The sequence below is a fragment of the Scyliorhinus canicula genome, chromosome 3 (genome assembly GCF_902713615.1).
Source record: "Scyliorhinus canicula chromosome 3, sScyCan1.1, whole genome shotgun sequence".
Taxonomy (NCBI): domain Eukaryota; kingdom Metazoa; phylum Chordata; class Chondrichthyes; order Carcharhiniformes; family Scyliorhinidae; genus Scyliorhinus; species Scyliorhinus canicula.
Window position 1 is genome coordinate 70,279,277 of NC_052148.1, and position 26,294 is coordinate 70,305,570.

Below are 26,294 nucleotides of genomic sequence, written 5' to 3' on the forward strand. Positions count from 1 at the left end.
CACCATATCCTGCATGCTCTGAGGAATAACGATCCTGTCGAGTTTCGGAAGGATTCCCTCCACAACCGACAGCTCGTCTTTCACATTAAAGAATTGGGGACATTGTCCCCTCTGCCAGCCATGGGTAAGGTGCTGCATCACACGCTGCAGTAGAGGATCTTTGGCCGTTTCCTCACGAATTTGGACCACCCGTTCGTCAGAGGCTGGAGGTTGGTGGCACACAATTGCACTTGCGCTTCTATGTGGCATAGAACAAGATGAAGTCACCTTGTTCACGTGGTGTGGTGATGGACCGGGATAGGGCATCTGCAATGATCAGCTCTTTGCCTGGCGTGTAGACAAGTTCGAAGTCATAGTGAAGGAGTCGAAGAAGAATTCGCTGTAACCGAGGTGTCATGTCATTTAAATCCTTTTGGATTATGTGGACTAGAGGCCTGTGGTCCATTTCCACCGTGAATTTCGGCAGGCCGTAAACATAGTCATGAAACTTGACTATTCCTGTCAGGAGACCCAGACATTCCTTTTCGATCTGGGCATACCGTTGTTCAATGGGCCTCATGGCCCTGGAGGCGCATGCCACTGGAGCCCAGGATGAGGAGTCATCTCGCTGGAGGAGCACCGCCCCAATGCATTCCTGGCTTGCGTCAGTTGATATCTTGGTTTCCTTGGTTGGGTCAAAGAACGCTAGAACTGGGGCTGTGGTGAGCTTTGCCTTCAGCTCACGCCATTCCACTTCATGTGTGGGCAGCCACTGGAATTCCGTTAACTTCTTGACGAGATGGTGTGGGATGCCATATTGGGAATGAATTTCCAGAGAAAGTTGACCATCCCGAAGAAGCAGAGGACGGCCTTCTTGTCCTCCGGGGTCTTCATGGAGTTGATCGCCGAGACCTTGTCGGCATCTGGCCGCACACCCTGCGGTGAGATGTGGTCACCAAGAAAATTTATATCGAATTGACCAAATGAGCACTTGACCCTGTTGAGCTGGAGACCATGTTCATGAATTCGTTGGAAGACCTGCTGGAGGTGAGCAATGTGTTCCTGGGGCATTGTGGACCAGATAATCAGGTTGTCCACGTATACTCGCACCCCCTCGATGCCCTTCATCATCTGCTCCATGATGCGGTGAAACACTTCGGAGGCAGATATGATGCTGAAAGGCATGCGGTTGTAGCAGTAGCGACCGAACGGGGTGTTGAACATGCACAGCTTGCAACTGGACGTGTCCAGCTGTATTTGCCAAAAACCCCGGGAGGCGTCCAGCTCAGTGAAGAATTTGGAATGAGCCATCTCACTGGTCAACTCTTCACGTTTCGCGATCGGGTAATGCTCCCGTATGATGTTGCGGTTTAGATCCTTAGGGTCAATGCAAATGCGGAGCTCCCCTGATGGCTTCTTTATGCAGACCATGGAGCTGACCCAGTCTGTTGGCTCTGTGACCTTCGAGATGATGCCCTGGTCTTGGAGGTCTTGTAGTTGCTTTTTCAGACATTCCTTGAGGGGAGCCGGCACTCAGCGTGGTGCATGAATTACAGGGGTGGCGTTCGGCTTGAGCAGGATTTTATATCGGTATGGGAGCTTGCCCATTCCATCAAATAAGCTGTGGTACTGCGTGATAATGTCGTCTGTGTCGGCAAATTTCCATCGGGCGAGGCCGTCGCCGGTGACGATGACATGGTGTGGACTCGCTGAACCAGGTTCAGGAGCTTGCAGGCGCGAGCACCGAGCAGGGACGCCCTGTCAGGCCTGACAATTTCAAACCGTAATGTTGCCTTGATCGCCTTGTTGGATACCCCTAGTTTACACGAGCCACTGGCAGCTATGGCATTGCCATTGTAGTCATGGAGCTGGCAGGCCGGTGGAAGAATGCTTGGTCGGGCCTGGATGGTGTCGAGGTCGGATTGTGAGATGAGGTTCGCAGATGCGCCAGTGTCCAGTTTAAATCAGATGCGAGCCTTGTTAACTGTGAGGACAGCACACTACTTGTCGTCTGGATCCACACTGAGGATCGAGAGGTGTTGCGCAGGTGTGGTGGAGGCCAGCTCATGTGTGGTTATGATGCCCACCATATGGAAACTTGAGGCAGTCAGCATCAGGGTCCGTTGGGCTGTTGGGATCGGAATCTGACATGCCTTGCTGTATTGAGCAGACACTTCTGCGCCGCAGCTGGGATCGCTGGCTGCAGAGTGGTGGAACAGATCTGCAAAGGGCTGCGTAGTGGCCAAGCTTGCCACACTGGAGACATCGGCGTCCTTTTGCCGGACATTACCACTTTAAGTGGGCGGAGCTAAAATTCGGACATGTCATGAAGCTGATGTCAGCGCGTTCCATGCGCCATCGCGCATGTGCAGTGTGGGCGGTCGACGTACGCACCTGCGCAGTCAGGTTGTCGGTCTTGTCGTTCACTCGGTTGTGGCGCACATGCGCAGGGATCCGGGAAAAGCGCGCGAAACGGCCACTCTCCTCGATGCTCAGGCCCTGCATCTGTGCGATGCCCTGTACCCTTTCCGCCTCGTGGGAGGCCAGCTTTGCAGTTTCTGCCGCCCTGATGTGGGAGTAACGATTCTTGGTATGCTCATGGACAACGCACGCCTCAATAGCAACAGAGAGGGTCAACTGTTTGATTTTAAGGAGCTGCTACCGCAGGGAGTTGGAGTGGACCCTAAAAACGATCTGATCCCGGATCTTAGAATCAGCCGTTTAGTCATAGTTACATGACTGCGCTAGGATCCTTACCCTGAAGCCTCTGCTGGAAGATGCACCGTTCAAAGCTCTCATTCACCTCAATGTTGCAGTGGCTGTCGAACTTCAGCAGGACTGTTTTGAATTTCGTTTTGTCTTCGCCGTCGGCGAATGTAAGGGAGTTGTAGATATGGATGGCGTGATCCCCCGCAGTGGAGAGAAATAGCGCGATCTTCCTGGCATCCGACGCTGCCTCGAGGTCAGAGGCCTCGATGTACAAGAGGAACTTTTGCTTGAAGATTTTCCAGGTGGCACCGAGGTTGCCGGAGTTGCGGAGGAGGCTGGATGTTTTCCATTTCACCGGATGGCTGCTTGCTGGTCAATGCTGATTCACTCGAGGTAGGTCCGTCAAGATTAGTATCACTCTGCTACCATGATGTGTTAGGCAGGTTGGTTCGATATGGACTGCACTAGATGCAGGGAAGTTAGAAACAGACGTCTAACACTGGAGAAGATCCAACACTGTTTTATTCAACGATAGAACTGCTATACATATTCAGCTGTGGGTCGACACTATACTGATCTGACTGGTGACCTTGTAGTAGCCTGACCAGACTTACTAGCTACCGCATGGTGTTTGCACTTGCTAGCTCGTGGACTCTGACTGTCTCAGTAGCTGGGTCCCGAGAGAGCGGGAAACCTAGTGCCCTCCAGTTTTATAATGGTAGTGTCCTGTCTGGTGATTGTCTGTACTGTGGTGTATGCTTACTGGTCAATCACTGCCTATCTGCATCTCATTATATACATGAGTGGATATTATGACAAGGTTTAAGGTGTGTGGGGCAAGGTTTAGAGTAGATGTACGAGGCAAATCTTTTACACAGAGGGTAGTGGGTGCCTGGAACTCGCTGCCAGAGGAGGTGGTGGAAGCAGGGACGATAGTGACATTTAAGGGGCATCTTAAAAAATACATAAATATGATGGGAATAGAGGGATACGGAGCCAGGAAGTGTCGAAGATTGTAGTTTAGTTGAGCAGCATGGTCGGCACGGGCTTGGAGGGCTGAAGGGCCTGTTCCTGTGCTGTACTTTTCTTTGTTCTTTGTTCAGTAACTCAGGTTACTCTGCCATTGCTAATGGCTAGACGTCAACAACGCACAACACAAAACCACCCAAGTCAAAATAAATGATTGAGAAAAAGCATTAGGATCAGGCCATACTGCAGGAGAACAAGACAAAATGTCATGTTTTTCACCGGGGGCAGGAGGTTCTGGCAAGAAATTATATCACAAATGAAAAGTGGACCTTAGCACAGACAGAACTGGTCTACTACACCGTACAAACCCAAGATGAAATAATATGGAGGAGGTGTGAGGATCTACTGATGGCAACAAGAAGCAGTCCAGCAGAGGCAGAGCTGAGAGAGAGCCTAAATCCAGATGTGCCAATAGGTGACCCAGACCTTCCCAATAACCTGGCTTAAACCAAATCAACTTGGGAAAACAGGACCTCAATTGCAAATCAAATACCATATCAACCTTCGATCACTACAACGACATTGGTTAAGAAAGCCACTGATGGTGCTCACACCAAGTCAAAGACACAAGAGGTTTCAGCAAGTGTCAAAAAGCAGATGTCTGAGGTTCATTGACAACATCAGAGTGAACGATAAACTCCGGAACGTCTGGCGTATTCACTATTGTTGTTGATTGATTGTTCATGTTGCTAATTGATTGCTAATATTATACTGTTTATTGTGTCAGGGATCTTTGATTTAAAGGGGGAGGGGGAATGTTGTGTATTCATGGTGTTTTAGTGTTTCCTCACAAGCAGCCATGTGCCTGATTCAGGGCACCGTAAGAGAACTATTGTGTGAGGTCATTGGAGTTAACATCATCGGCCTTACCATCCCAGCCTGTAATGTTAACATCTAAATAAAGCTCCAGGTTTGTTTATCTTTCTCTCTCTGCACACTTGAATGCACCCTGGATGTGAGAAAAGAGGATGTGATTGATGTGGTGAGGAGTTGTCAGTCATAGCAAAAGTATTTATAAACATTGTGGTTAGCATCAAATCAGGGTAGTTGATGTGCATTCAAGCGTGAAGGGAAAGATACATAAACAATCCATGAAGCAGCTGTGTCTGAACCATGAAACTGTCAATCAGAGGCTAGTGCAGTATTGCTCTGTGAAATTGAATGGACTCTTAGCATTTCAAAACATTTTGGGGGATTTGAAGCCCTTTAAAGTGGTGTGGGCTTTTGAGGAACCATTTGTAACAACTGCTGTTTAAAGGCTATTGCCTGAGGGAGCAAATGTTATGAAAGGGAAAGTCTTCCTGCTTTGATTCTTCACCGGACAGCCTGGGCTGCTCTTCAGTTGTCAGGCAGAACAGTTCAAGGTGAAGAGGCCATATCAAAATTTAAAAACTCAGACCAGGAGGATGCTGTTCAGCAGACGGCTGGCTAAGCTCACCATGCCAAGCGTGATCTTCAGGTTTCCCAGGGCTGTGAGGGGAAAACCGCACATGGAAACCCCCATTCCAGCATCTGGGGATAGGTCAACCCCGGGCTCACAGTTCGATCCCATCCAACCCACAGGACTCTTGGGGAACCTCGTCTCTGCAGCCTAGCAGCAGCAAGGGGGCACATGACCTATGGCCTGGCCCCCTAGAACCCCCTTGGGTTCCATCATGCCAGGTGAGGGTTTCACTGCAAGAGTGTAGGTGCCAGGGAGCAGTGCACTGTGGGTAATGCCAGAGGATGTGGCCTGAAGGGGATGGGTAATGGGGGGGGGGGGGGGAGTGCTGAAGGGAACTGATCTGGGCTGGGGAAGGGTGGTGGAGAGATTGGTTACCCTAATGCAAGCATGGTGTGGTGGGATGACCAATTATTCCTGTGGTGGGTGGGGGAAGGATGCTTCTCCTTGTCAGTTGGAGGGGGTCAGGATTTGCATTGTGGATGGAGCAGTCCAGCTGCCGAGCTTTGTGATCGAGCCGCCCACTCAAAATGGTGGTCTGATATCAGATTCCCAAGGGAATCTGGCAATCTCTCTGCCATGCATAAATTTGCATGGTTCAGGAATGACAATCGCAGCAGGCTACCACTCTTAGCACCAGTGCATACCAGTTCCGATTCCCCGCTGGAACGGAGAATCCAGGTTTGCCAAGTGCTCGTGCTGCCTTTTGGATCCCCTATGTGTTGTAATGTTTAAGAGAGAAGCGAATCTCGCCTTGTTGTCTGAGAAAGTTAAATGTTGTGTAAATGCTTCTAAAGAGACTCCAAACCAAGTAAGTTCATCAGAAACCTACAGAGATAAAGGCTTTGTTTCCCAACATGAGCTGTGCACTGTCCGAAACGCAGACAGCTTTGATTAGAATTCAATAAAATATAATATTTTGTGTTGATAACAACATTGCAATCATCAGCTATGTAAAACTTAACAAAGCTATGGATTATTAATGTTTTTCCTCTTTGTGTTTTGACAGCACAAAGCCCAACTGCAGCTGATCCTTTGCAGCAAGCATACGCTGGAGTGCAGCAATATGCAGGTCGTTAGTATTAACACTTTGTCTAGCTCTACTTTTAAGTTTTTATTTTAATCCTTCAGTCTTTCAAAAGCTTGCAAAAAATGCTAACTTTTATTGATGTATATTTCTTTGTCAGTTTATTTTGCTGTGTGTTATTCAGCTTTCGAAATGTTTTTCGGGTTGATGTATTGCATTCATTGTAGTTGCCGATCTGTTCAAGAAGGACTTTATTTTTCTGCAAAAGGTTTCTAAACCGAAAATGAAAGCTGTTTAAACTCTGTTAACTTTATAGTGTTCATTTCACAGAAAGCCTTATGAAGAAGCGACTGATAGAATAGGATCCGATACAGGTGTGACTTTAAAGGCCCAGCTCAGTTTTAACAATCAGGGCTCCTGAGTCTGAGTGACCTTTGTTATCCAGCAAAGCAGCCTTCTCCCGGGTCTGAGGTTTATTTAGTGACTTCCGGGAAACAAGATAAACACATTGGCTACATCTTAGCACTATTACTGAGGAATGACAAACAAAAGAATTTACTCTGCCGCATGTTATCACGTTTCTCAGTTGTAGATTTATGAACCTATATTGACCGTGGAGATATGTATGATCTGACCACCCCATCTCCTGGACTGAGTGAAACAGGAGGTTTGGCAGTAGGGCATAGTAGTGGAAATCTGTGAGAAGGTGAAGGGTAAACAAATTTGTGTGTTTTTTTTTCTTAACAAAGATGAAGAAGAGAAATAAAATGACTACAATTTTAGATATTTTAAATGTGTATTTAATGACCATGTTTATATATTTTATGTGTCAGCCATGGCTCAGTTGCTAGCAGACTCATCTCTGAGTCAGGAGGTTGTGGGTTTGAACCCCACTCCAGAAGTTGAGTGCAAAAATCAAGGCTGACACTCCAGTGTGTAGAGATGCCATCTTTCAAATGAGCCATTAAACTGAGGCCTCTCAGCTGGGCGTAAAAGATCCCTTCACGCTACTTCAAAGAAGACCAGGGAGGTCCCCAGTGTTCTGGCCAATAATTATCCCTCAATTGACAGCAGAAAATCAAATTAACTGGTCATTACCGTACGGTTGTTTTTGGAAACTTGATGTGTGAAAATTGTCTGCCCTGTTTCCTGTACTACAACATTGATTACACATCAAAATTACTTCATTGGCTGTGAAGTGCTCTGGGAAGGCCTGAGCTCAAGAAAGGTGCTGCATACTTTTTCCATTTATTTGTGCCTTTCCCTCTGCTCTATGGAATCATTGAATCCCTGCAGTGCAGAAGGAGGCCATTCCACCAATCCACTCCACCAGCCCTCTGAAAGTTTACCCCACTCCCCCAACCCTATCCCTGGAACCCCACCTAACCTGCACATCCCTGGATACTAAAGGTCAATTTACCATGTCCATTCCACCTAACTTGCACATCTTGGGACTGTGGGAGGAAACCGGAGCAGCTGGAGGAAACCCATGCAGACACAGGGAGAACATGCAGATTCCACACAGTCACACATGGCCGGAATTGGACCCGGGACCCTGGCGCTGTGAGGCAGCAGTGCTAACCACTCTGCCAGCGTGCTGCCACCCTTCCTATCTGAGTTACAGCACAAGATGCCCCACCAAATTCCAATACTCCTGTAATTATTCCCATCTTTTATTTCAACTTGATTTCAATTGCTGCAACAAAGCCAATATTCTGACCTTAGCAAGATTTTCCGCCTATTGACTGAACAGACGGTATTAGGACTCAAACTAATTAGACATACAATCGGTATAATGTCAATGTAACCTTTATTTGTACGAATCAAAATTATAAATTGACTTTAAATGATTTATGGTGCCAGAAAAAACTAGAAGTAAGAAAATTGTTTTAATGGGCGAAACAAAAACATCCTGTTCCTTCAAAGTTATTTGTTTGAAAACTGAAATGTCTAATAGGTTTTTTTAGTTGATGCAGTAGGTGTTTGGATATAAAATGGAGCTCCAAAGAATTGAAGCAATAAGGAAGTTATTTCTTTCTTGATGTCTTTGATGCTGCACTTATTATTGTGCAAATATTTTCATCTTGTCATCTGACCTTTCGGATATCAAATTGTTATTGTTCTGTATTTATTGCAATATCTTTCCAAATGAGGAAAATGTTTCACAAATTCACTTTGGCAATAATTTAATCATTGCTTGCCTTCTGAATTGATTTCATTTTAATTGCTTTCCAGATCAGAGTGAGAAAGTTCTTGGTTGTCTGTCCTAAGAATGATTATACTAGTGAAGTTATACCGCAGTCATTTTTCATTGCAGTGCAAGATTTACACCAGACATTAGACGCACTTCAGAAGCACCTCATAGTCTGCTTAGCACTCTCTGGCACATGCTGCCTTTGGGATCTATGCAGCAAATGTGTTGCAATGTCATGGAGATCATTGAAAGACTTCTTTAAAAATATTTCTTGGTAATAAAAAAAAAGTGATAACAATACATTACACAAGGAATATTTATACTCCAAACAGTATTGTTGAGTATGACTGATGTCTGTGAAATAGATTCCTTTGAAATTCAGCATTATATTCCACTGGACAAAATGGTTTCTGTGCGCCACGGGTCAGGATTGGGAGCGAGAGGGCTGTTGTTTCTGGAAGGCAGTGTAACAGTGGTGATGGATCCATATATATTTCGGAGTTTATTTTGTCTACCTTCTGAAATCAGCAAATATTTATTGGAATATTGATGGGACTGTTAGCCTAATGGTTATGGCACTGGACTAGCAATGCATGGCTGGTGAATCTAAATCCCTCCATGGCAACTGATCAAATTAAATTCAATAAATCAACAACAATGGCTCGCACTTATTAAGCATCTTTCAGATTGTAAAATATCCAAGGCATTTTTCACAGGAATATTATGTAATGTAATTTAACACGGAACCCCACAAGGAGATATGAAGATGTCGATCCAATTCAGGTGGGAGTTATAAAATAAATAGCAAAACCATCAGGTGAATAGAGACACAGAGAGATCTGGGCGTGCAGGTCCACAGATCCTTAAAAGTGGCAGCACAGGTGGAAATGGTGGTGAAGAAAGCATATGGCATGCTTGCCTTCATAGGACGGGGTATCGAGTATAAATGCTCAAAAATTATGTTACAATGGGCAGCATGGTGGCGCAGTGGGCTAGCCCTGTTGCCTCATGGCGCCGAGGTCCCAGGTTCGATCCCGGCTCTGGGTCACTGTCCGTGTGGAGTTTGCACATTCTCCCCGTATTTACGTGGGTTTCACCCTCACAATCCAAAGATATGCAGGTTAGGTGGATTGGCCACGCAAAATTGCCCCTTAATTGGAAAAAATGAATTGGGTACTCTAAATTTATATTAAAAAAAAGAAAATTATGTTACTATTATATCGAATATTGATTAGGCCACATTTGGAATACTGTGTCCAATTCATCGGACTGCCAGAAGGACGTGGAGGCTTTGGAGAGAGTACAGGAAAGGTTTACCAGGATGTTGCCTGGTATGGAGGGTATTAGCTAAAATGAGAGATTGAATAAACTGGGATTGTTCTCACTAGAGAGGCAGAGGCTGAGGGGCTACCTGAGAGAAGTTTATAAAATGATTAGGGGTATAGATAGGGTGAACAGTCGGAGGCTTTTACCCAGGGAAGAAATGACAATTACAAGGGGCACAAGTTCAAGGTGAGGGGGGATAGATTCAGTGGAGATGTGTGGGGAAAGGTTTTTACACAGAGGCCAAGGTGGTGGCCTGGAATGCACTGCCAAGTGAGGTGGTTGAGGCAGATATATTAGCGACCTTTAAGACTTATCTGGATAGGCACATGAACAGACGGGGTATAGAAGGATACAGGCAGTTGGTCTAGATAGGACACGTGATCGGCACTGGCTTGGAGGGCCGAAGGGCCTGTTCCTGTGCAGTATTGTTCTTTGTTCTTTGTATAAGAGACAAAAAGCTTGGTCAAAGAAATTGGGTGGTATTCTCTGACCCCCCCGCCAGGTCGGAGAATCGCTGTGGGGCGGCGTGAATCCCGCCCCCGCGCCTACCGAATTCTCCGGCGCTGGGGATTTGATGCGCCAGTGGGGGGCCATCGGCAGCCCCCCCCCCCCCCCCGGTGATTCTCCGGCCCGCGATGGGCCGAGTGGCCGTCCGCTTTTTTGCCAGTCCTGCCAGCATAAATTGGAGTAGGTCCTTACTGGCGGGACCTGGCGGCGGGGGCGGCCTCCAGGGTTCTTGGGGGGGGGGGGGGGCGGGGGGACATGGCCCTGGGAGGTGCCCTCACGGTGGCCTGGCCCATGATCGGGGCCCACCAATCCGCGGGCGGGCCTGTGCCATGGGCTACATGCCTGTGCACACGCCTGTGCTATTCTTCCACACCGGCGGCTGCACCAGTCCGCCATTGCCGGTGCGGAAAGGAAGCACTCTGCGCATGCGCGGGAATTATGTCAGCACATGCTGGCACTCCTGCACATGCGCCAACTCGCGCCGGCCGGCGGAGGCCCTTCGGCGCCGGTTGGCGTGGCACCAAGCCCCTTCCACGCCAGCCTGCAGGGCGCAAACCGATCCGGGGCGGGCCCAGCCCCTGAAGGTGTGGAGGATTCCGCACCTTTGGGGCGGCCGACGCCGGAGTGGTTCACGCCACTCCTTGCCACCGGGACCCCCTGCCCCGCCGGGTAGGGGAGAATCCCACCCATAGTTTTTCAGCAGTGTATTGAAGATTTAGGTGGCCAATCAGAGAGGTTTGTAAAGGGATTTTCAGAGCTTACGACCTAGGTAGCTGAAAGCACGAATACCAGTCATGGGTCAATGAAATCAGGGACCACAAGAGGCCAGAATTGGAGGAGTATTAAGGGGAATAGATAGGTTAGATTGGGAGCAACTATTCCTGTTCCTGAAAGTATGGAACTCGATGGGCCAAATGGCCTACTCCTACTCCTACGTCTTATGGTCTCATGACTGGGGGGCATCGTCTAATTAGAATTGGACATTTCAGGTGTGAAATTAGGAAACACTTCTTCAAACGATGACTGAGAACCTTGGAACTCTCATCCACAATGACAATTGATTCTAGGTAAGTTCATAAGATACAGGAGCAGATTTAAGCCATTTGGCCCATTGAGTCTGCTCTGCTATTGGATCATGGTGATCTCATCCTGGCCTTAACTCCACCATCCTGCCCAGTCTCCATAACCTTTCAACCCATTGCCAATTAAAAATTTGTCTAACTCCTCCTTCAATTTACTCACTGTCCCAGCCTCCACCTCACTCTAGGGTAGCAAATTCCGCAGATTCAAGACCCTTAGGGAGAAGTAGTTTCCCCTGAACCCTGTTTTAAATTTGCTACCTCTTGTCCTAAGACTAGATCAATTACTAATTTTAAAACAGAGTTGATAGAGTTTTGTGATCCAAAGACATGAAAGAATATAGGACAAAAGTGAGTTTGGGGTGCGACCACAAATCAGCCATTATCTCATTGAATGGCAGAACAGGTAAGCGGGGCTAAGTGACCTCCTTCTGTTCCTACGTGGCTTGAATGGCCTTTACCTGTCCCATTCTTCATTGTGTTCAGAAATACTTCCTGGTCCTAATAATAACAAGATTTATTGCCTGACTATTTCTTTTAAATTATTTACTGGGTGCCCACACTGCCTTTAGTGACTGAGCAGCAGCATAATGCACGGTCCATTACCTTGTGAGCATCCCAGCTGTGTCAATGCGGATGGGGATATCAAATAGGTGAGTTCCATGGATTGGCATGGCCAGTGCTTTCAGCTCCTAACCCCTCGCTTCACTCTCTTTTCAAAAATTGGAATTGATGACCCCTTATCACTAACTTCTCAACTGACTCCTTATTACCGCTTTAACAGAAAAGGATATCCAGAGTGGTTTCTTCAAAGGGATTCAAGGATGATTCAAGATCATTTTCCTACTTAACCTACAAGCAGAGGACCAAAGATTGAACTTTAGATTTCAGGACAGGCCAGGCAAGATCCAGTTACATTGATTTTCCATCCACCCGAATTTTCAATAGTGGGGACAGGCAGAGATGAGTTGATGTATCATGGCACTATTGAAATGTGGGAAATATATGACGCAGTTTATTTAGGAATACAGGAACAGGAGGAGGCCATTCAGCCCATCAATCCTGCTCACCCATTCAATTAGATCACGACTGGTCATCTACCTCAATACCACTTCCCCACACTTTCTCCATATCCCTCAATGTCATTAGTCTCCAGGAATTTACTGATTTGTGTCTTGAACAAGCTCAATGATTGAGCTTGCTGTGCCCTCAGGTAGACCATGCTAAGGATTGACCACCCGCTGAGCGAAGAATTCCTCCTCAACTCAGTCTTAAATGACCTAGATTATGTCCTTTGGTTTTAGTCTCCCCATTTTCTCCTCAGGAGAAAATCCTACATCCCAGGGATCAGTCTGGTGAACACCCTCTCTATGGCAAGCATATCTCTCCTTAGATAAGAGGACCAAAACTCTGCACAATATTCCAGGTGTGGTCTCACAAAGGTTCTGTACCACTGTAGCAAGACATCGCTATTCCTGTAGTCAAATCTCCTTGCGATGAAGGCCAGTATACCATTTGCCTTCCCAAATACTTGCTGCACCTGCATGCTAGCTTTTAGTGACTCATGAACAAGGACACCCAGTCCCTTTAGCCATAAAACTTCCCAACCTCACACTGTTTGAGAAATATTCTGCCTTTCTGTTTTTTACACCTAAGTGAATAGCTTCACATTTATTCACATTAAATTCCATCTGCCATGTTCTGGCCCATTCACCTAGCCGGTCCAAGCCCTATTAAAGTCTCCTTGCACCCTCCTCACAACTTGCATTCCCACCCAGTTTGATGTCATCAGCAAATTTGGAAATATTACATTTAGTCCCCACATCCAAATCATTTGTATCGATTGTGAATAACTGTGACACCCAGCACTGACCTTTGCAGAACCTCACCAATAACAGCCTGCCATCCAGAGAATGATCTGTTTATCTCTGCTCTCTGATTCCTGTTCCGAGCTAATTCTCAATCCATATTAGTGTATTTCCCCCAACATCATACACTCAAATTTTATTCACTAACCTCCTGTGTGGGACCTTATCAAAAGCCTTCTGAAAATCCAAATATACCAAATCCCCTGGTTCTCCTTTATCAATGTTGCAAAAAACGGCAATAGGTTTGTCAAACTTGATTTCCCTTTCATAAATCCATGTCAATCTGACCACATCCTTATCACATCCTTAATAATAGATTCTAACATTTTTCCAACTACTGACATCAATTTAAGTCTGTAGTTCTCTATTCTCCCTCTTCCTCCTTTCTTGAATAGTAGGCTTACATTTGCTACTTTCCAGTCCACAGGAACCCTTCCAGAATCTGTAGTATTTGAAAGATATTCACTATCTCTCTAGCCACCTCCTTCAACACTCTGGGATGAAGTTCATTTGGTCCAGGGAATTTATCGACCTTCAATCCAGTTACCTTTTCAAGTACTACCTCTTTCCCTAATACTAATTTCTTTCTGTCCCTCAGTTTCACAAGTACCTTGGTCACTCATGTAGCTAGAAGATTTTCTGTGTCTTCTTCCATGAAGGTAGACTGTTTAGTTTGTCTGTCATTTCCCCGTTCCCCACTTCTCCTGTCCCCACCTGTAAGGGGCCCATATTTGTTATTGCTAACCATTTCTTTTTCACATACCTAAAGAAGCTTTTACAGTCCACCTTTATGTTCCTCACGAGGTTGAATTCATTCAGGATTCTCCGTTTCAGAGACTAAGTGCTGATGCAGGGACTGAATCACTGGTGTTCTGCAGTCCCAATAGTGGAGCCGGTCCCAGAGCAATTCCGGACAGGCTAATGGGCTAGCACCGGCGCCACGTGGATTTAGTGTGATTTCAAAGCACGCCGGTGGGTGATTCACTGGATCAGAACCTGAGAGCCTGATAAGCTGCAGCCGCATTTAACCACTCCCCATACACTCTTCCAGCCAAGGTGATACCACACCGAGATTCGCAGATGCAGAGCTGGAAACACTGCTGGATGCCGTGGAGGAGAGGCAGGATGCCCTTTGGGAAGGAGGCTGACACCTGCCAACATCAACCTGTCCTGCGCGTAGCGGCAGACCCCACAAGCGCCATACGCCCTACCACCAGGACCAGGTAGGAGTGCAGGAAGAGGCAGCATGACCTCCTCAGGAAGGCCAGGGTGAGTCACCACCATACCATGCCCCGGCACCAACCCCCATCCCACACACCCGTAGCACCTCCCTTCCCCTCCGAGAGGGCGATTGGACCCCACCGCCACCCATCCATTCACACCGCATCCCGTGCCAATACCCATTGCATCCGCTATGGCCGGGTGTCCTGCATACACAGGCCATGAGCTGCGGACTCCCTGTGCAGCCCTCGTCTGAGTGTCTCACATTGTGAATTATCTGTCCCCCCGCCCGGGAAAATGCGACCCATGACTGCAGGGAGAGAGAAAAGACCGGAGGGGGTCCACCGTACCTGCGGCCCCTTGCCATCACAGAGCAGAGGGCGGTGGATCTAGTCGGTGGGGTTGGAAAGTGGGCAGTTGCCGAGGCAGAGGTTGGCATCGGAGATGCAACTGAGCCCCCAATGCATTGCAATGTCTCTCTGCAACATGAGTCACCACCACCCCCCATCCCATCTTCATTTTAAACATGCGTCTTTTGTCTTGCAGGATCACCTACCGACAAGGTGGGTCCATCTCGGGTCCCTTGCCCACTGCTGCAACCCAGCAGCACACCTGGCAATGAGGTGGGAGTGGCTGGTCACCCACACCCCCTGCTGCAACCCCGCGACACCCTGGAGCATATGTCCGGGGATGACACCGACCTCTCGTCACTGCTATCACTGACACCCTCCACCATCCCAGAGACCCTCAGCTCTGCTGGGCACTTTACTGAAGAGGCTCCTGGGGCACTATCTGGTGCACACCACGCTCATGCAGCGGTACATCAGATGGAGGTAGGAACCCCCAAGTGGCCGGAGGGTCGGAGGGCAGCCCGACGCCAGGGACTAGATGGCATCCAGACAGGTCTTGCACTTCTGGAAAGGGCCGTCCTATCAATGCTGGAGGTGCAGACGCAGAGCCGGGATCTACAGGAGGGGGTTGTCAGCCACCATTGAGCGCCTGCAGGTGCAGTTGGAGGCGTCCACCTTCCTGCATAGGCAAGAGGCGGTTCCAAGAATGGGTCCTTCCCAGGCCAATACCACACCTCTGGGATCCGCAGTGATGGCCTTGAGTGAGACGGTATCGGCCATAGGTCAAGATGTCCAAGGCCTGGGGCACTCTATGCGGGCGCTGGCTGAGGCACAAGATAGGACAGCCATGACACAGACAGCCATGTACCAGGGCAACATGGACATTGCAGCAGCGCTCCAGAGCTTGGCCAAGTCACAATGGTACATGGCTGCAAGCATTGAGGGCATTGGCCTGGCACTGGCTGACCTGAGTCAGTCACAGAGGGAGGTGACACAGTCCCTGTACTTCATGACCGCAAGCATGGAGGCCCTGTTCAAGACAAGAGTGGGCCTCCAGATGTGGCTGGGTTCTCAGGCTTGACAAAATTAAGTTCGCCCTGAGAGGATCAATGTTAGGGTTCATTTGGAGGTGGCAACCATTTATCGACTTTTTCGGAGAAAACTAAACTGTTAACAGATTCAATAAATGGGGGGGGAAGTTAGGGAGTAGGGGCGGTGGGGGAGTTAGGCTACTTTTTGTCTAGCTTAGGTGGGAACAGTGGGAGATGGAGGGGTGTGTTACGTACTGAATTATGTTTACATTTGTATTTGTATCTTTTGTTGTCATAAAACCTTAATAAAATGTTTGTGGAAAAAAAGAGTGGGCTTCCAGGACTGGCAGCTTCTGGTGATGGCGGAGCCCCCAGAGTTCGCTCCGGTTTCACCCCTATCCCGAGGAATAGCCCAGGGTCCATCAGGCACCCCGAGGGAGGAGGAGGTATTGGGATCTATACCGGTGACTCCTGCAGGGGAGGTGCCAGAATACTGCAGCACCTTTGAAGCCCCCAACCGTGCCTGGCACATCCGATAGACAGGGAGCAGAACAGAGTGGCACCATGCCACCCGTGATACCCAGAAGACTGCAATGGGCCCGGTCGCTCCAGAGTATGGCCGCCAAAGGGGACTCAGGTTGCAGGGCAAGATATGCAGCAGGCTGCCTCCACTTCTGATGTACCATCTGGGGGACCCACTAGAAGAAGCATTAGGACATGTAAGTTTAGAAAGTTAGACACCAGTTATGTTGGCACAGGTGAAGCACGTAGGTCAATGATGGGGGCTGATGCACAATACTTGTGTGTTTCACAATAAACACCTGTTCACCAAAGTTCTGAACTGCCTCAGTCCTCTGAAGAGTGTGAGGGATGGACTGGGCTGGGAGCAGAGGTTGTGCTGGGTGGAGGGTGGATGGAGGAGTGAGAGGCCAGTGGTGTGGGGTGTGGGTTTCAGAGGTGAATGCAGACCAGGGCCTCCAGGGCAGTCGGAGGCCAACCTCGGGGTCACCCTTGGATGCAGCAGTGGACGGGGCCAGATATATGGGGGCGCCATGTGATAGGGCCCTCCCAATGAGTAACCCATCACTGCACACCGACCCCCGACCCCCAGCACGGACCCCATCCCCACCTCCGCCACCCCAGGAGCACGAGGGGTCCATGAAATGGAATGACCAGCATGCATGCAGGAATCACCCAGGCGGACGGTGGAAAGTACTACCCAGGGAAGACTCAGGCCTCATTAAACGATGCAGAGCACCATAGCTCATCGTGGAGCAGGTCATCATCATCCTCCATCCCATTGACCAGACCCACTGGCACTGCCAACCCAGGGCCCGCACCCTGCAATGAAGCAAGTGGGAAGGCATGGAGGAGGGTGAAGATGCAGGGTGGGGGAGTGGCAGGGTTGATGTGTGGGGGTGGGACGCAATGTTCAAGTTGCTGGTGGCCAGGCCCCATCGTCAGGGCAGCTGGAAGTGTTCAGATTGTCCCGTGTGCGGCGGCCTCCTGGGCTGTATTGGAGGACCCCTCCAGAGCGGTCCAAGCACTTGAACCACATCTTCAGCATGCAGATGCACCATTCGATCACACTCCTGGTCACAGCATGGGCATCGTTGTAGTGCTTCTTAAACCTTACTGGTTGTATCCATTTGTACGGAGGTAGCATCACCCAGATGACACCTATACACCCTTGCATCCAGTATTGCTAAGAGCCTCAAGGGGGAGGGTGCTGGGCTCTGAGATCCCACAGTGTTCACCCAATTTACAGCCAAACTCAAAATTTAGGCCCTGTTCTCACCATGCTGATCAGACTGTTGAGCAACTGGATGCTGAAAAATAACCTATGGTGACCCATCTTTCATTTTACCTGACAAGTGATAAGCAAAAACCCTTTCTCCACATCAATTCTGAATCAATCTCTTCCCACGTGGGGAATCATATTGCAAGTGAACATCCCAACACTCTATGACGCCAAGGACAGGCATCAAACAGATTATTTGAAGAACTAACATTTTGTTTTTCTGTTTCCACTACAAGTTACTGCTTTGATTTATTTTTGATAGCATTTGAGTAAAGGGAAACATCAATGCCAACCTATTACTGCCCTGGAGGCATCTTTGTTCAAACTTAAAATGGTGCAAAGCGTAATATTGAAGTTAATCTAGGAATTACTAAACATTATTTATTCAGTTTAAGTACAGTACAAATCGATTGGGCCAAATAAAATCCTATTCAGGATAAACTGATTGAAAAAGCACTAAACTAAAGGGCATACTTTGGAAAAATTATGTGATGGTTACGTAGGAATTCTTATAACAGTTACAATACAGAGAGGTTAGAAATAGATGTAATGTGTTAATTTTTAACATGGCAACGTTATGAAAGCGTTATTAGTTTGTCTGGACTTTAAAAGCAGACTCGGATATTCATAATTTAATGAATCTGTAACATAGTAACCTAATCAACAGGCAAAAGATCTTCAGGGACACCTTGCCCACCTATCTATAATATTCTCTTCTATGCATTTCTAATCACCTTAAACTCATTTGTTGGCAAGCGTCTATTTATTTCCTTCCTGCAACAAAATTACAGTTTCTTGTTCCAGCACCCAGACCAGTAATCTGTTCAATAGACCTAGCACATCGGAAAAGATAAATATTAGAGCAGGAGTGGGAGAATGTGGCCTGAAACTTCGCCGATGGAGAGGGTCTCTGACTTAGCCAAAATGGCGCAGGCGACACAATTCCAGAACTCCTGCCAACCAAACCCAGCACCCACCATTATCACCATGGAGGAGCAGGGTGATGATTGTGGATTGCACATCCACGGTTCATGTGGGCAGCTACATGTGTAAAAATGCATCTGCCTTTAAACAGATCAAAGTTTTGTTCATGGGATGTCTCAAACACAATTCATAGGTTTTACAATTTTCAGGACAAGGTCTAGACTTAGCAAAATCTTTGGAGAGGTAATGCATCCTTTTGGATAGATCAAAGGAAAACTTGGGAATAGTAAATTGCCCTTTGTGATTGATAGAGGTGGACATGAATGTGTGTAAAAAGTGGATGAACACATTAGAGCTGTCAAGCTGCAAATCTCCTGCCTTTTAAATTAAAAATATATTAATCTGCAGTTTAAAAACAATCAGTGTTTGCTCCTTCACACAATCTGTTGACATAAATCTGGGGATTTGTACTGCATGGCTGCTTTCACAACCTATCATTATCATAGCGGAGTGGCGGTCAATTCACTGCTTAATTCATAGCTTCAAGTGATAATAAAATCTTTGATGTGAAGATCTGAATACAAATGTTTGTTTTTATGAAGGGATAATGAACTTAAAGGAAATGTTTGTTTTATAAGGGAGTAAGTAATTGAACGAATTTAAATGTAGTGAATGGATTATTGTCAATTCGAATATTTTTAACATAATGAAGTAATTAACAGACGCTTCAAACTTTATTTCATCTTAGCATGGGTCCTGCGGTGTCCATGACGAATACTGCGTGAGTTGACATGGAGGCTGTAAGGGCAAAGGGAAAAGAGGGCATGGTATGACTTGAGTGGATACTAAGTTGGCACTGAAGCTATAAAAGGGGTACAGGGGAATATGAGGGGTACAGGGAAATAGGTGGCATGGAAGGTATGAAGAGCCATGTGGGTGGGTAAAGGAGTGTATGTTGGCATGTAGGGTATGAGGGGCTGTGGGAGGGTGGCTTGGGTGCAAGAGGTGACATGAGTTGACATGAATGGGTCATTGGGAGATTATGGGGCATGAGGGAGTGTGAGGGGTGAGGCCTGAAGGGCTGGCTTTTGCTTTATTATTTTTCTTACAAATCCTAGACCACCAAGGCAGATCTTCCACACAGGGAGGCGGGCTCAGTACCTGAGAATCTGTTGCTGTTTCTTCAGCCGGCAGGCCTGACCCCAGTTAACACCCCCTCCCTGCCCCAAACAAAATGTAGAACATCCAAGGCACTTTCTCCCTGGATGGGTTTTCAGAGTCAGGAATGTTCCTGACTGAGCAAAACTCCAGGTCTTCATCCCTCAAGCCTGTTCTACTAATTCAGTGAGATCATGATTCATCTAACAGCCTATAACCACCGTTGCCCCTTAATATCTTTGGTTGAGAGATACCTTCCAATATTAAATTAAAAATTAAATTTAGATTGAAATGTGAACAAATCAGCAGTCGTAGACCATTTGGCCCTTTGAGTATGGAACCCATCAAGGGATGGCTGCATTCGCTGGAAACCCCCATTGCAAATTATTTTTATAGGAAATATGTACAGGTTCAGAATTGATGTCCCCTATGTAAGCCTTGTTGATGTGATGAATGGGTTTAGACAAAGAAAGTTCGGAGATAGCTCCTGTGGAGCATAAACACTGGCATGAATGACCTGCTTCTTTGCTATAGGTACTATATAATGCAATGTAATATTTTTAATTGTGTTAATTGAGGGATGAATGTTATCTTGGAAGTATTTTTTAGCCTTCGAGAACGTCCCACGATCTCATTTTAGCAACTTATCCACCCCCACGATTCTCCCACCTTCCCGCTCGGATGAATCGCCGCTCGCCGTTTTTCACGGCGACCGGCAATTCTCCAGCCCGGATGGGCCGAGCGGCCTGACGTTCCCGACCGGTTCACGACGGCGGCAACCACACCTGGTCGCTGCCGTCGTGAACATGGCGCCAAATGCTCGTTTGTGGCTTGTGGGGGGCGGAGAGGGGAGTGAGCACCACGGCCGTGCTCGGGAGGGGACTGGCCCGCGATCGGTCCCCACCGATTGTCGGGCTGGCGTCTCCAAGCGACGCACTCTTTCCCCTCTGCCGCTCCGCAAGATCAAGCCCCCTCGTCTTGCGGGGCAGCGGAAGGGAAGACGTCAGCCGCGCATGCACGGGTTGGAGCCGGCCAACCTGCGCATGCGCGGCTGACGTCACTTAGGCGCCGCCGTCGCGTCATTCTCGGCGTGCCGCCTTGACGCAAGCGTCAAGGCCCGGCGGCTGAGATTTACGGAGCGCCACTCCTAGCCCCCTGGGGGGGTGGTGAATAGGAGGCGAGGAGCGGCCTCCGAGGCCGTCGTGAAACTCGGCCGAGTTCACGACGACCTTCCCGATTCCGCGTGGGAGCAGAGAATTCCACCCGATCCCTCTAACAAGACAGCCCTCCTTCTTTATTGCAGTGAATTATGTGCCAAGGTTCTTGAAAACTGAAACTCTTTTGAGTTAAAGATAAGAGTAAAATCACTAAACTAAGCTACAACATTGAATATGCATTTCTTGAACTCATAGAATCATAGAATTTACAATGCAGAAGGAGGCCATTCAGCCCATCGACTCTGCACCAGCCCTTCGAAAGAGCACTCCACCTAAGCCCACACCTCCACCCCATCCCCACACCTCCACCCTATCCCCATAACCCTATCTAACCTTTTTTGAACACTAAGTGCAATTTAGCATAGCCAATCCACCTAACCTGCACATCTTTGAACTGTTGGAGGAAACCGGAGCACCCGGAGGAAACCCACGCAGACACGGGGAGAACGTGCAGACTCCGCACAGACAGTGATCCAAGCCGGGAATCAAACCTGGGACTCTGGAGCTGTGAAGCAACTGTGCTAATCACTGTGCTACTGTGATGCCCTGAAAAGGACATCTTAAAGGCTGGGATTCTCCTGCCATTGGCATTCTCTGTTCCCGGTGGCAACATTCCACAGCCTGCGGGTTTCCGGGTGGCGTGGGGTGGCGTCAGTGAGAAATCCCATCCACAAGCGGCAGGATTAGGGAATCCCGCTGCCAGCAAGCGTATGCTGCTGAGAAGCAGACGGCTGGGGGACCGGAGAATCCAGATGGAATGTTTTAATTGACCGCAATTCAAGACAGATTTAAAAAGTGGACTGAGCACTGAATGTAATCTGATATTTAAGAAAATCAATCAAATTAAAATAGGTGTAACTCCTTTGTTTCTCATTAGTGTTTCGAAGAGTGAGAGATTGTCTTATTGAAACATAAAGGACCCTGAGGCGACTTGACAGCGTGGTCGGGGAAAGGATGTTCCCCCTGTGGGAGAAAATAGGACCAAGGACACAGTTTAAAAATAAGTGGTTCCCCACTTAAAACAGAGATTAGGAGCATTTTTTCTCTCTCAGAGGGTGACAAGTCTATGAACCCTCTTCTCCAGAGAGTGGTGAAGACAAGGGGTGAGATTCTCTGATCGCCGACTCCGAAATTGCGTTCGGCAATCGGCCGCAGAACCCATGTTTACGCTGGAAACGGGGGCGGCGCAATTTTTGCGATGCTCCGTCCCTAGACGCCGTATGGATGGCCTCAGGATGTCACCTGAAGCCCTCCCCCGATGCTCCGCCCCCGATGGGTCGCGTCCACGATGGCGTGGGGCACGTGTCCTCACAACGTTCGGGACCTCACATGGCAGCTGCAGACTGTGTCCAGTGCCGCCACAGTCGTTCTACTGGCAGGGGGGGGCTTTAGCGTAGGCTGGGGGGACTGCTGGGGAATGGTCCAGGGGTGGCGAGGGGGGTTATAGGCAGGCAGTTTTTGGCAGGCCGGGCCCGCGCACAGCCAGTGCCATAATACACAGCTCGACCGCGGCAGGCCGCTGTCATGCGCATACATGACCAGAAACCCGGCCATTCTGTGGCCGTATCCGCAGGTAAAGCCGGGGCTTTATGCTACGCAGCTGCTAGACCCCACCGGGCGGAGGATCGGCGGGGGCGGGGCCGGCTTTCTGGTTGTAAGACCAGACATAGCCGCAGAATTGGAGAATCCAGCCCAGGGTCTTTGAAGATTTGTGAGGCTGTAGGTTATTGATTGACAGGGGAGTCAAAAGGCATGGGGGTAGGTGGAGTATTGAGTCGAGGTGACAGTCAAATCAGCCAAGATCATATTGAATTGTGGAGCATGCTCGAGGGGCCAAATGGCTTACTCCTGCTCCTACTTTGTATGTTCACATGTTTAATGATAGTTAAAGTTATAGAATATCTACAGTGCAAAAGGAGGCCATTTGGCCAATCGAGTTTGCAAGCACCCTCCAAACGAGCACCCTACATAGGCACACCCTCCATTCACCCCACCCCTGGAACCTAACCTGCACTAAGGGGCAATTTTAGCATGGCAATTCCAAATAACCTGCTCATCTTTGGACTGTGAAAGGTAACCAGAGCATCCGAAAAAAACATAGACAGACATGGGGAGAACGGGCAAAATCTGCACAGTCACCCAAGGTCAGAATTGAACTTGGGTGCCTGGCGCTGGGAATAGAAAGACAAACATTTTCCAAACAAATTGGAATAGGTCACAGATGACGCCATTGATTGTACAATATTTGGGCGACTCATTATGTTTTACAACAAGCTTAATGTTAGCCCCCTGATCTTTAATGATTATAACTTCTTCACATAAGGCAATATTATTATATTGAAATGTCACTTCCCATTGCCAATAATTTGCATTGATTTCCATTATCTTTGTGAAAAATTTGAAACATTGGTCAAATATAGAGGAAATTTTAAAGAGATAGGTTCGGAATTGTAGGAGCAAGGACTCACTGCTTACTCGAGAGCAATGTTTGTGCTTTGGAGATTTATCAAGATCTTGCCTTTTGACTTTCAACCTGGATTCAATACCGACCTTGGGTGACTGTGTGGCATTTGCACGTTCTCCACGGGTGTTCCGGTTTCATCCCACAGTCCAAAGATGTGCAGGTTAGGTGGATTTGCCATGATCAATGTGCGAGCTTAATGTGATAGGGCGGGAAGTAGGCCTAGATTGATTGTTCTTTCAGAGGGTCAGTGTGCAGACTCGATGGGACAAATGGCCTCCTCCTGCACTGTAGGGATTCTATGGAGTCTATGGCTCAGCTGCCAAATATTTTGGCAAAGGTCAAATAATTTCCATTTTGATGCTAAAGTCAGAGAAAACTAGTTACATCCTTATTCACTGAAACAGTCTAACAAATCACTAAGATTGCTTATCACTCCTTTCTTAAGTCATATGACTGTGTATAAAGCTTGCTCCAGATTACATTTCTATGACCCTAAAAGAGAGGAAGAGATAATGTCTATTGGTAAATTTTAATTAAAATAATTAAAGTCAGTTATCATTTTTGCCATCGTTTTGCACTAATTTGTAATGTAAAATAAACTATGCAAATATACTGACCCGGAACACCATTTCTGCATTGCAGCTGCCTATCCTGCTGCCTATGGCCAGATTAGTCAAGCCTTTCCACAACCACCTCCAATGATACCCCAGCAACAGAGAGAAGGTAAGTTATTCACTATATTAACAGCATAAGATAGATAAACAGAGCAGATGTTTCATCGACTCAGGAATATGGAATTTATTCCACGATCATCATAATTCATGATAAAGTAAGTTACCAATGAAATACTAAGTGGAATAAAATTGTTCCTATATGACTGATAGGTTGAATGCACTTTTAAAGGATTTTTATGGCTATTTTATGCATGTATAAAACTGGAATCGAAGACAGTTTATTCTGTGACATACTCAGTTACTTTGAAATGCTTTAGTTGGTTGAATTGGGTTTGCAGATCATTGCCTGAAAAGGTTAATCAAGTTAAGATTATACAAGAGTGTAAATCTCTGTCTGTGTGCCATGTAATGACTGATTATTCCATTAAAAAAGAGATTTGCAGTTATGACTCACCTTATCGCTTAGAAACATCTAAAAAGCACTTTGAATTTCAGTGACTGCTGAAATGTACAGCAGTGAGATGAATAACCATTGAATCATCATTGCGATGATGGTTGCAGGAGGAATGTTGGCCAGGACACAAATAGGATTCAACGATTCTCTTCAAATAACGCTATGTCCCATTTCCACCTGACCCACTGGAAGATGCAGACTAAGTTTAACAGATGAGACCATCAACCGCCTGACAATGTAATACCCTCAGTTCTGCAATGTGTTGCCACCTTGTTGCCACCTTGGTTTTTAAGATCGAGTGATACTGTGTTGTTAGAACACACAACCATCCTTGACTCATTACTAACTGCTACCAACTGAGTCGGGATAATACTATAGGAACATTACTTAGTTTGATATTGAACAAATGGTAAAACAAACCGCCAGCACATTTTCCTTTGCTGGCCACCTGTTGTATGCCAGACAGTGCACAGTTCAGCTTTCAGTGTCAATATCGGATGTATAGGGGCGGCACAGTGGCACAATGGTTAGCACTGCGGCCTCAGAGCGCCAAGAACCCGGGTTCAATTCCACCTTGGGTGACTGTCAGTGTGGAGTTTGTACGTTCTGCCCATGTGTGCGTGGGTTTCCACTGGATGCCCCGGTTTCCTCCCGCAATCCAAAAATGTGCGGGTTTGGTGGATTGGTCATGCTAAAATTGCCCCTTAGTGTTCAGGAATATGCAGGTTAGGTTATGGGGATAGGGAAGGATGGGCAGGGGAGTGGATCTAGATAGAGTGCTCCTTCAGATGGTTGGTGCAGACTTGATGGGCTGAATGGCTTCCTTCTGTGCTGCAGGGATTCTATGATTCTACTAGTTAAGCCCAAACACTTTTATCTGATAAGGTCACAGATAGCTTTGCTTGATGAGGCCAAATGCCATTCCACCTGAGTGAATTTAATTCATGACACCTTCTGGTCTGTACATCTGAGAAGCATACTTAACATCCAAACCATATGCGAAGTTCCTCAACTTCACTGTGTTTCAACATCATTTTTGCCCATCATTACTGAGACACCCAGTTAAATGCTGTTGGTGGAATCAAGACAATGTTGTGCAACATTGTTAAATTCCATAGAATGTTATATTCATTACATTCACAGTGGAAATGATCCATATCCTGCAGCAGCTTAATATGAAATTGGTCCATAGAAACCAAGTTCTGATTGCGAGTTTTGCATGACATTATTTGATCCCAAGACCACAGTTAAAATTTCAGCTGTATATTTAGACAGGAGGTTCCACACTGAAAATTTAAGTTGGTACACTCTAATAGTTGTTTTGTCGTAGAAAACAAGTGTATTGTTGAAAAAGAGACTTTTTTGTCAAAGCTTTTCATCTTACACTCATTAGGACAATTCGCAGGAACATCAAATATATAGGGAATGACAAGTTGTACCGTAAGAGAAGAGAGTGCTGATTGGTTGGCAAGTGGACTCAGGTTAGTCGAGGTGTTGCCATGGAGAATGCACCAGTTGCTGGTGACTGGCAGTTAACTCTATCAACACCTCCAGCAGCTGAACTCCACTTATAGAATATCTACAGTGCAGAAAGGAGGCCATTCGGCCTGTGAACCTGCCCCGTCTCTTCAAAAGAGCACCCCACTTCAGCCTAAAACCCATATTATACCTGTAAACCCACCTGGGACCAGTTTACCATTGCCAATGCACCTAATATGCACATCTTTGGGCTGCTTTGGACTGTGGGAGGAAACCGGAACTCCCGGAGGAAACCCATGCAGACACGGGGAGAAAGTGCAAACTCCACACAGTCACCCAAGGTGGGAATCAAACTTGGGTCC

The 26,294-nt window shown here is 47.3% G+C and overlaps 1 protein-coding gene across 18 annotated transcripts in view; it reads left to right on the plus strand.

Annotated features, from left to right (window-relative positions):
- The window catches only part of celf4 (CUGBP, Elav-like family member 4), a 1,331,379-nt gene that overhangs the window by 1,254,278 nt on the left and 50,807 nt on the right, over positions 1-26,294 (plus strand). For 14 of the 18 annotated variants that reach the window (XR_005459940.1, XM_038790659.1, XM_038790661.1 and 11 more), the window contains 2 exons: positions 6,168-6,233; positions 23,968-24,048. Coding sequence is in view for 17 of the 18 variants with exons in the window: in XM_038790659.1 (XP_038646587.1) it covers positions 6,168-6,233; positions 23,968-24,048 (147 nt within the window). In the remaining variant the exon portion in view is untranslated. The remainder of the gene's footprint in view (positions 1-6,167; positions 6,234-23,967; positions 24,049-26,294) is intronic. The other 4 variants (XM_038790660.1, XM_038790669.1, XM_038790671.1 and 1 more) reach the window with 1 other exon arrangement.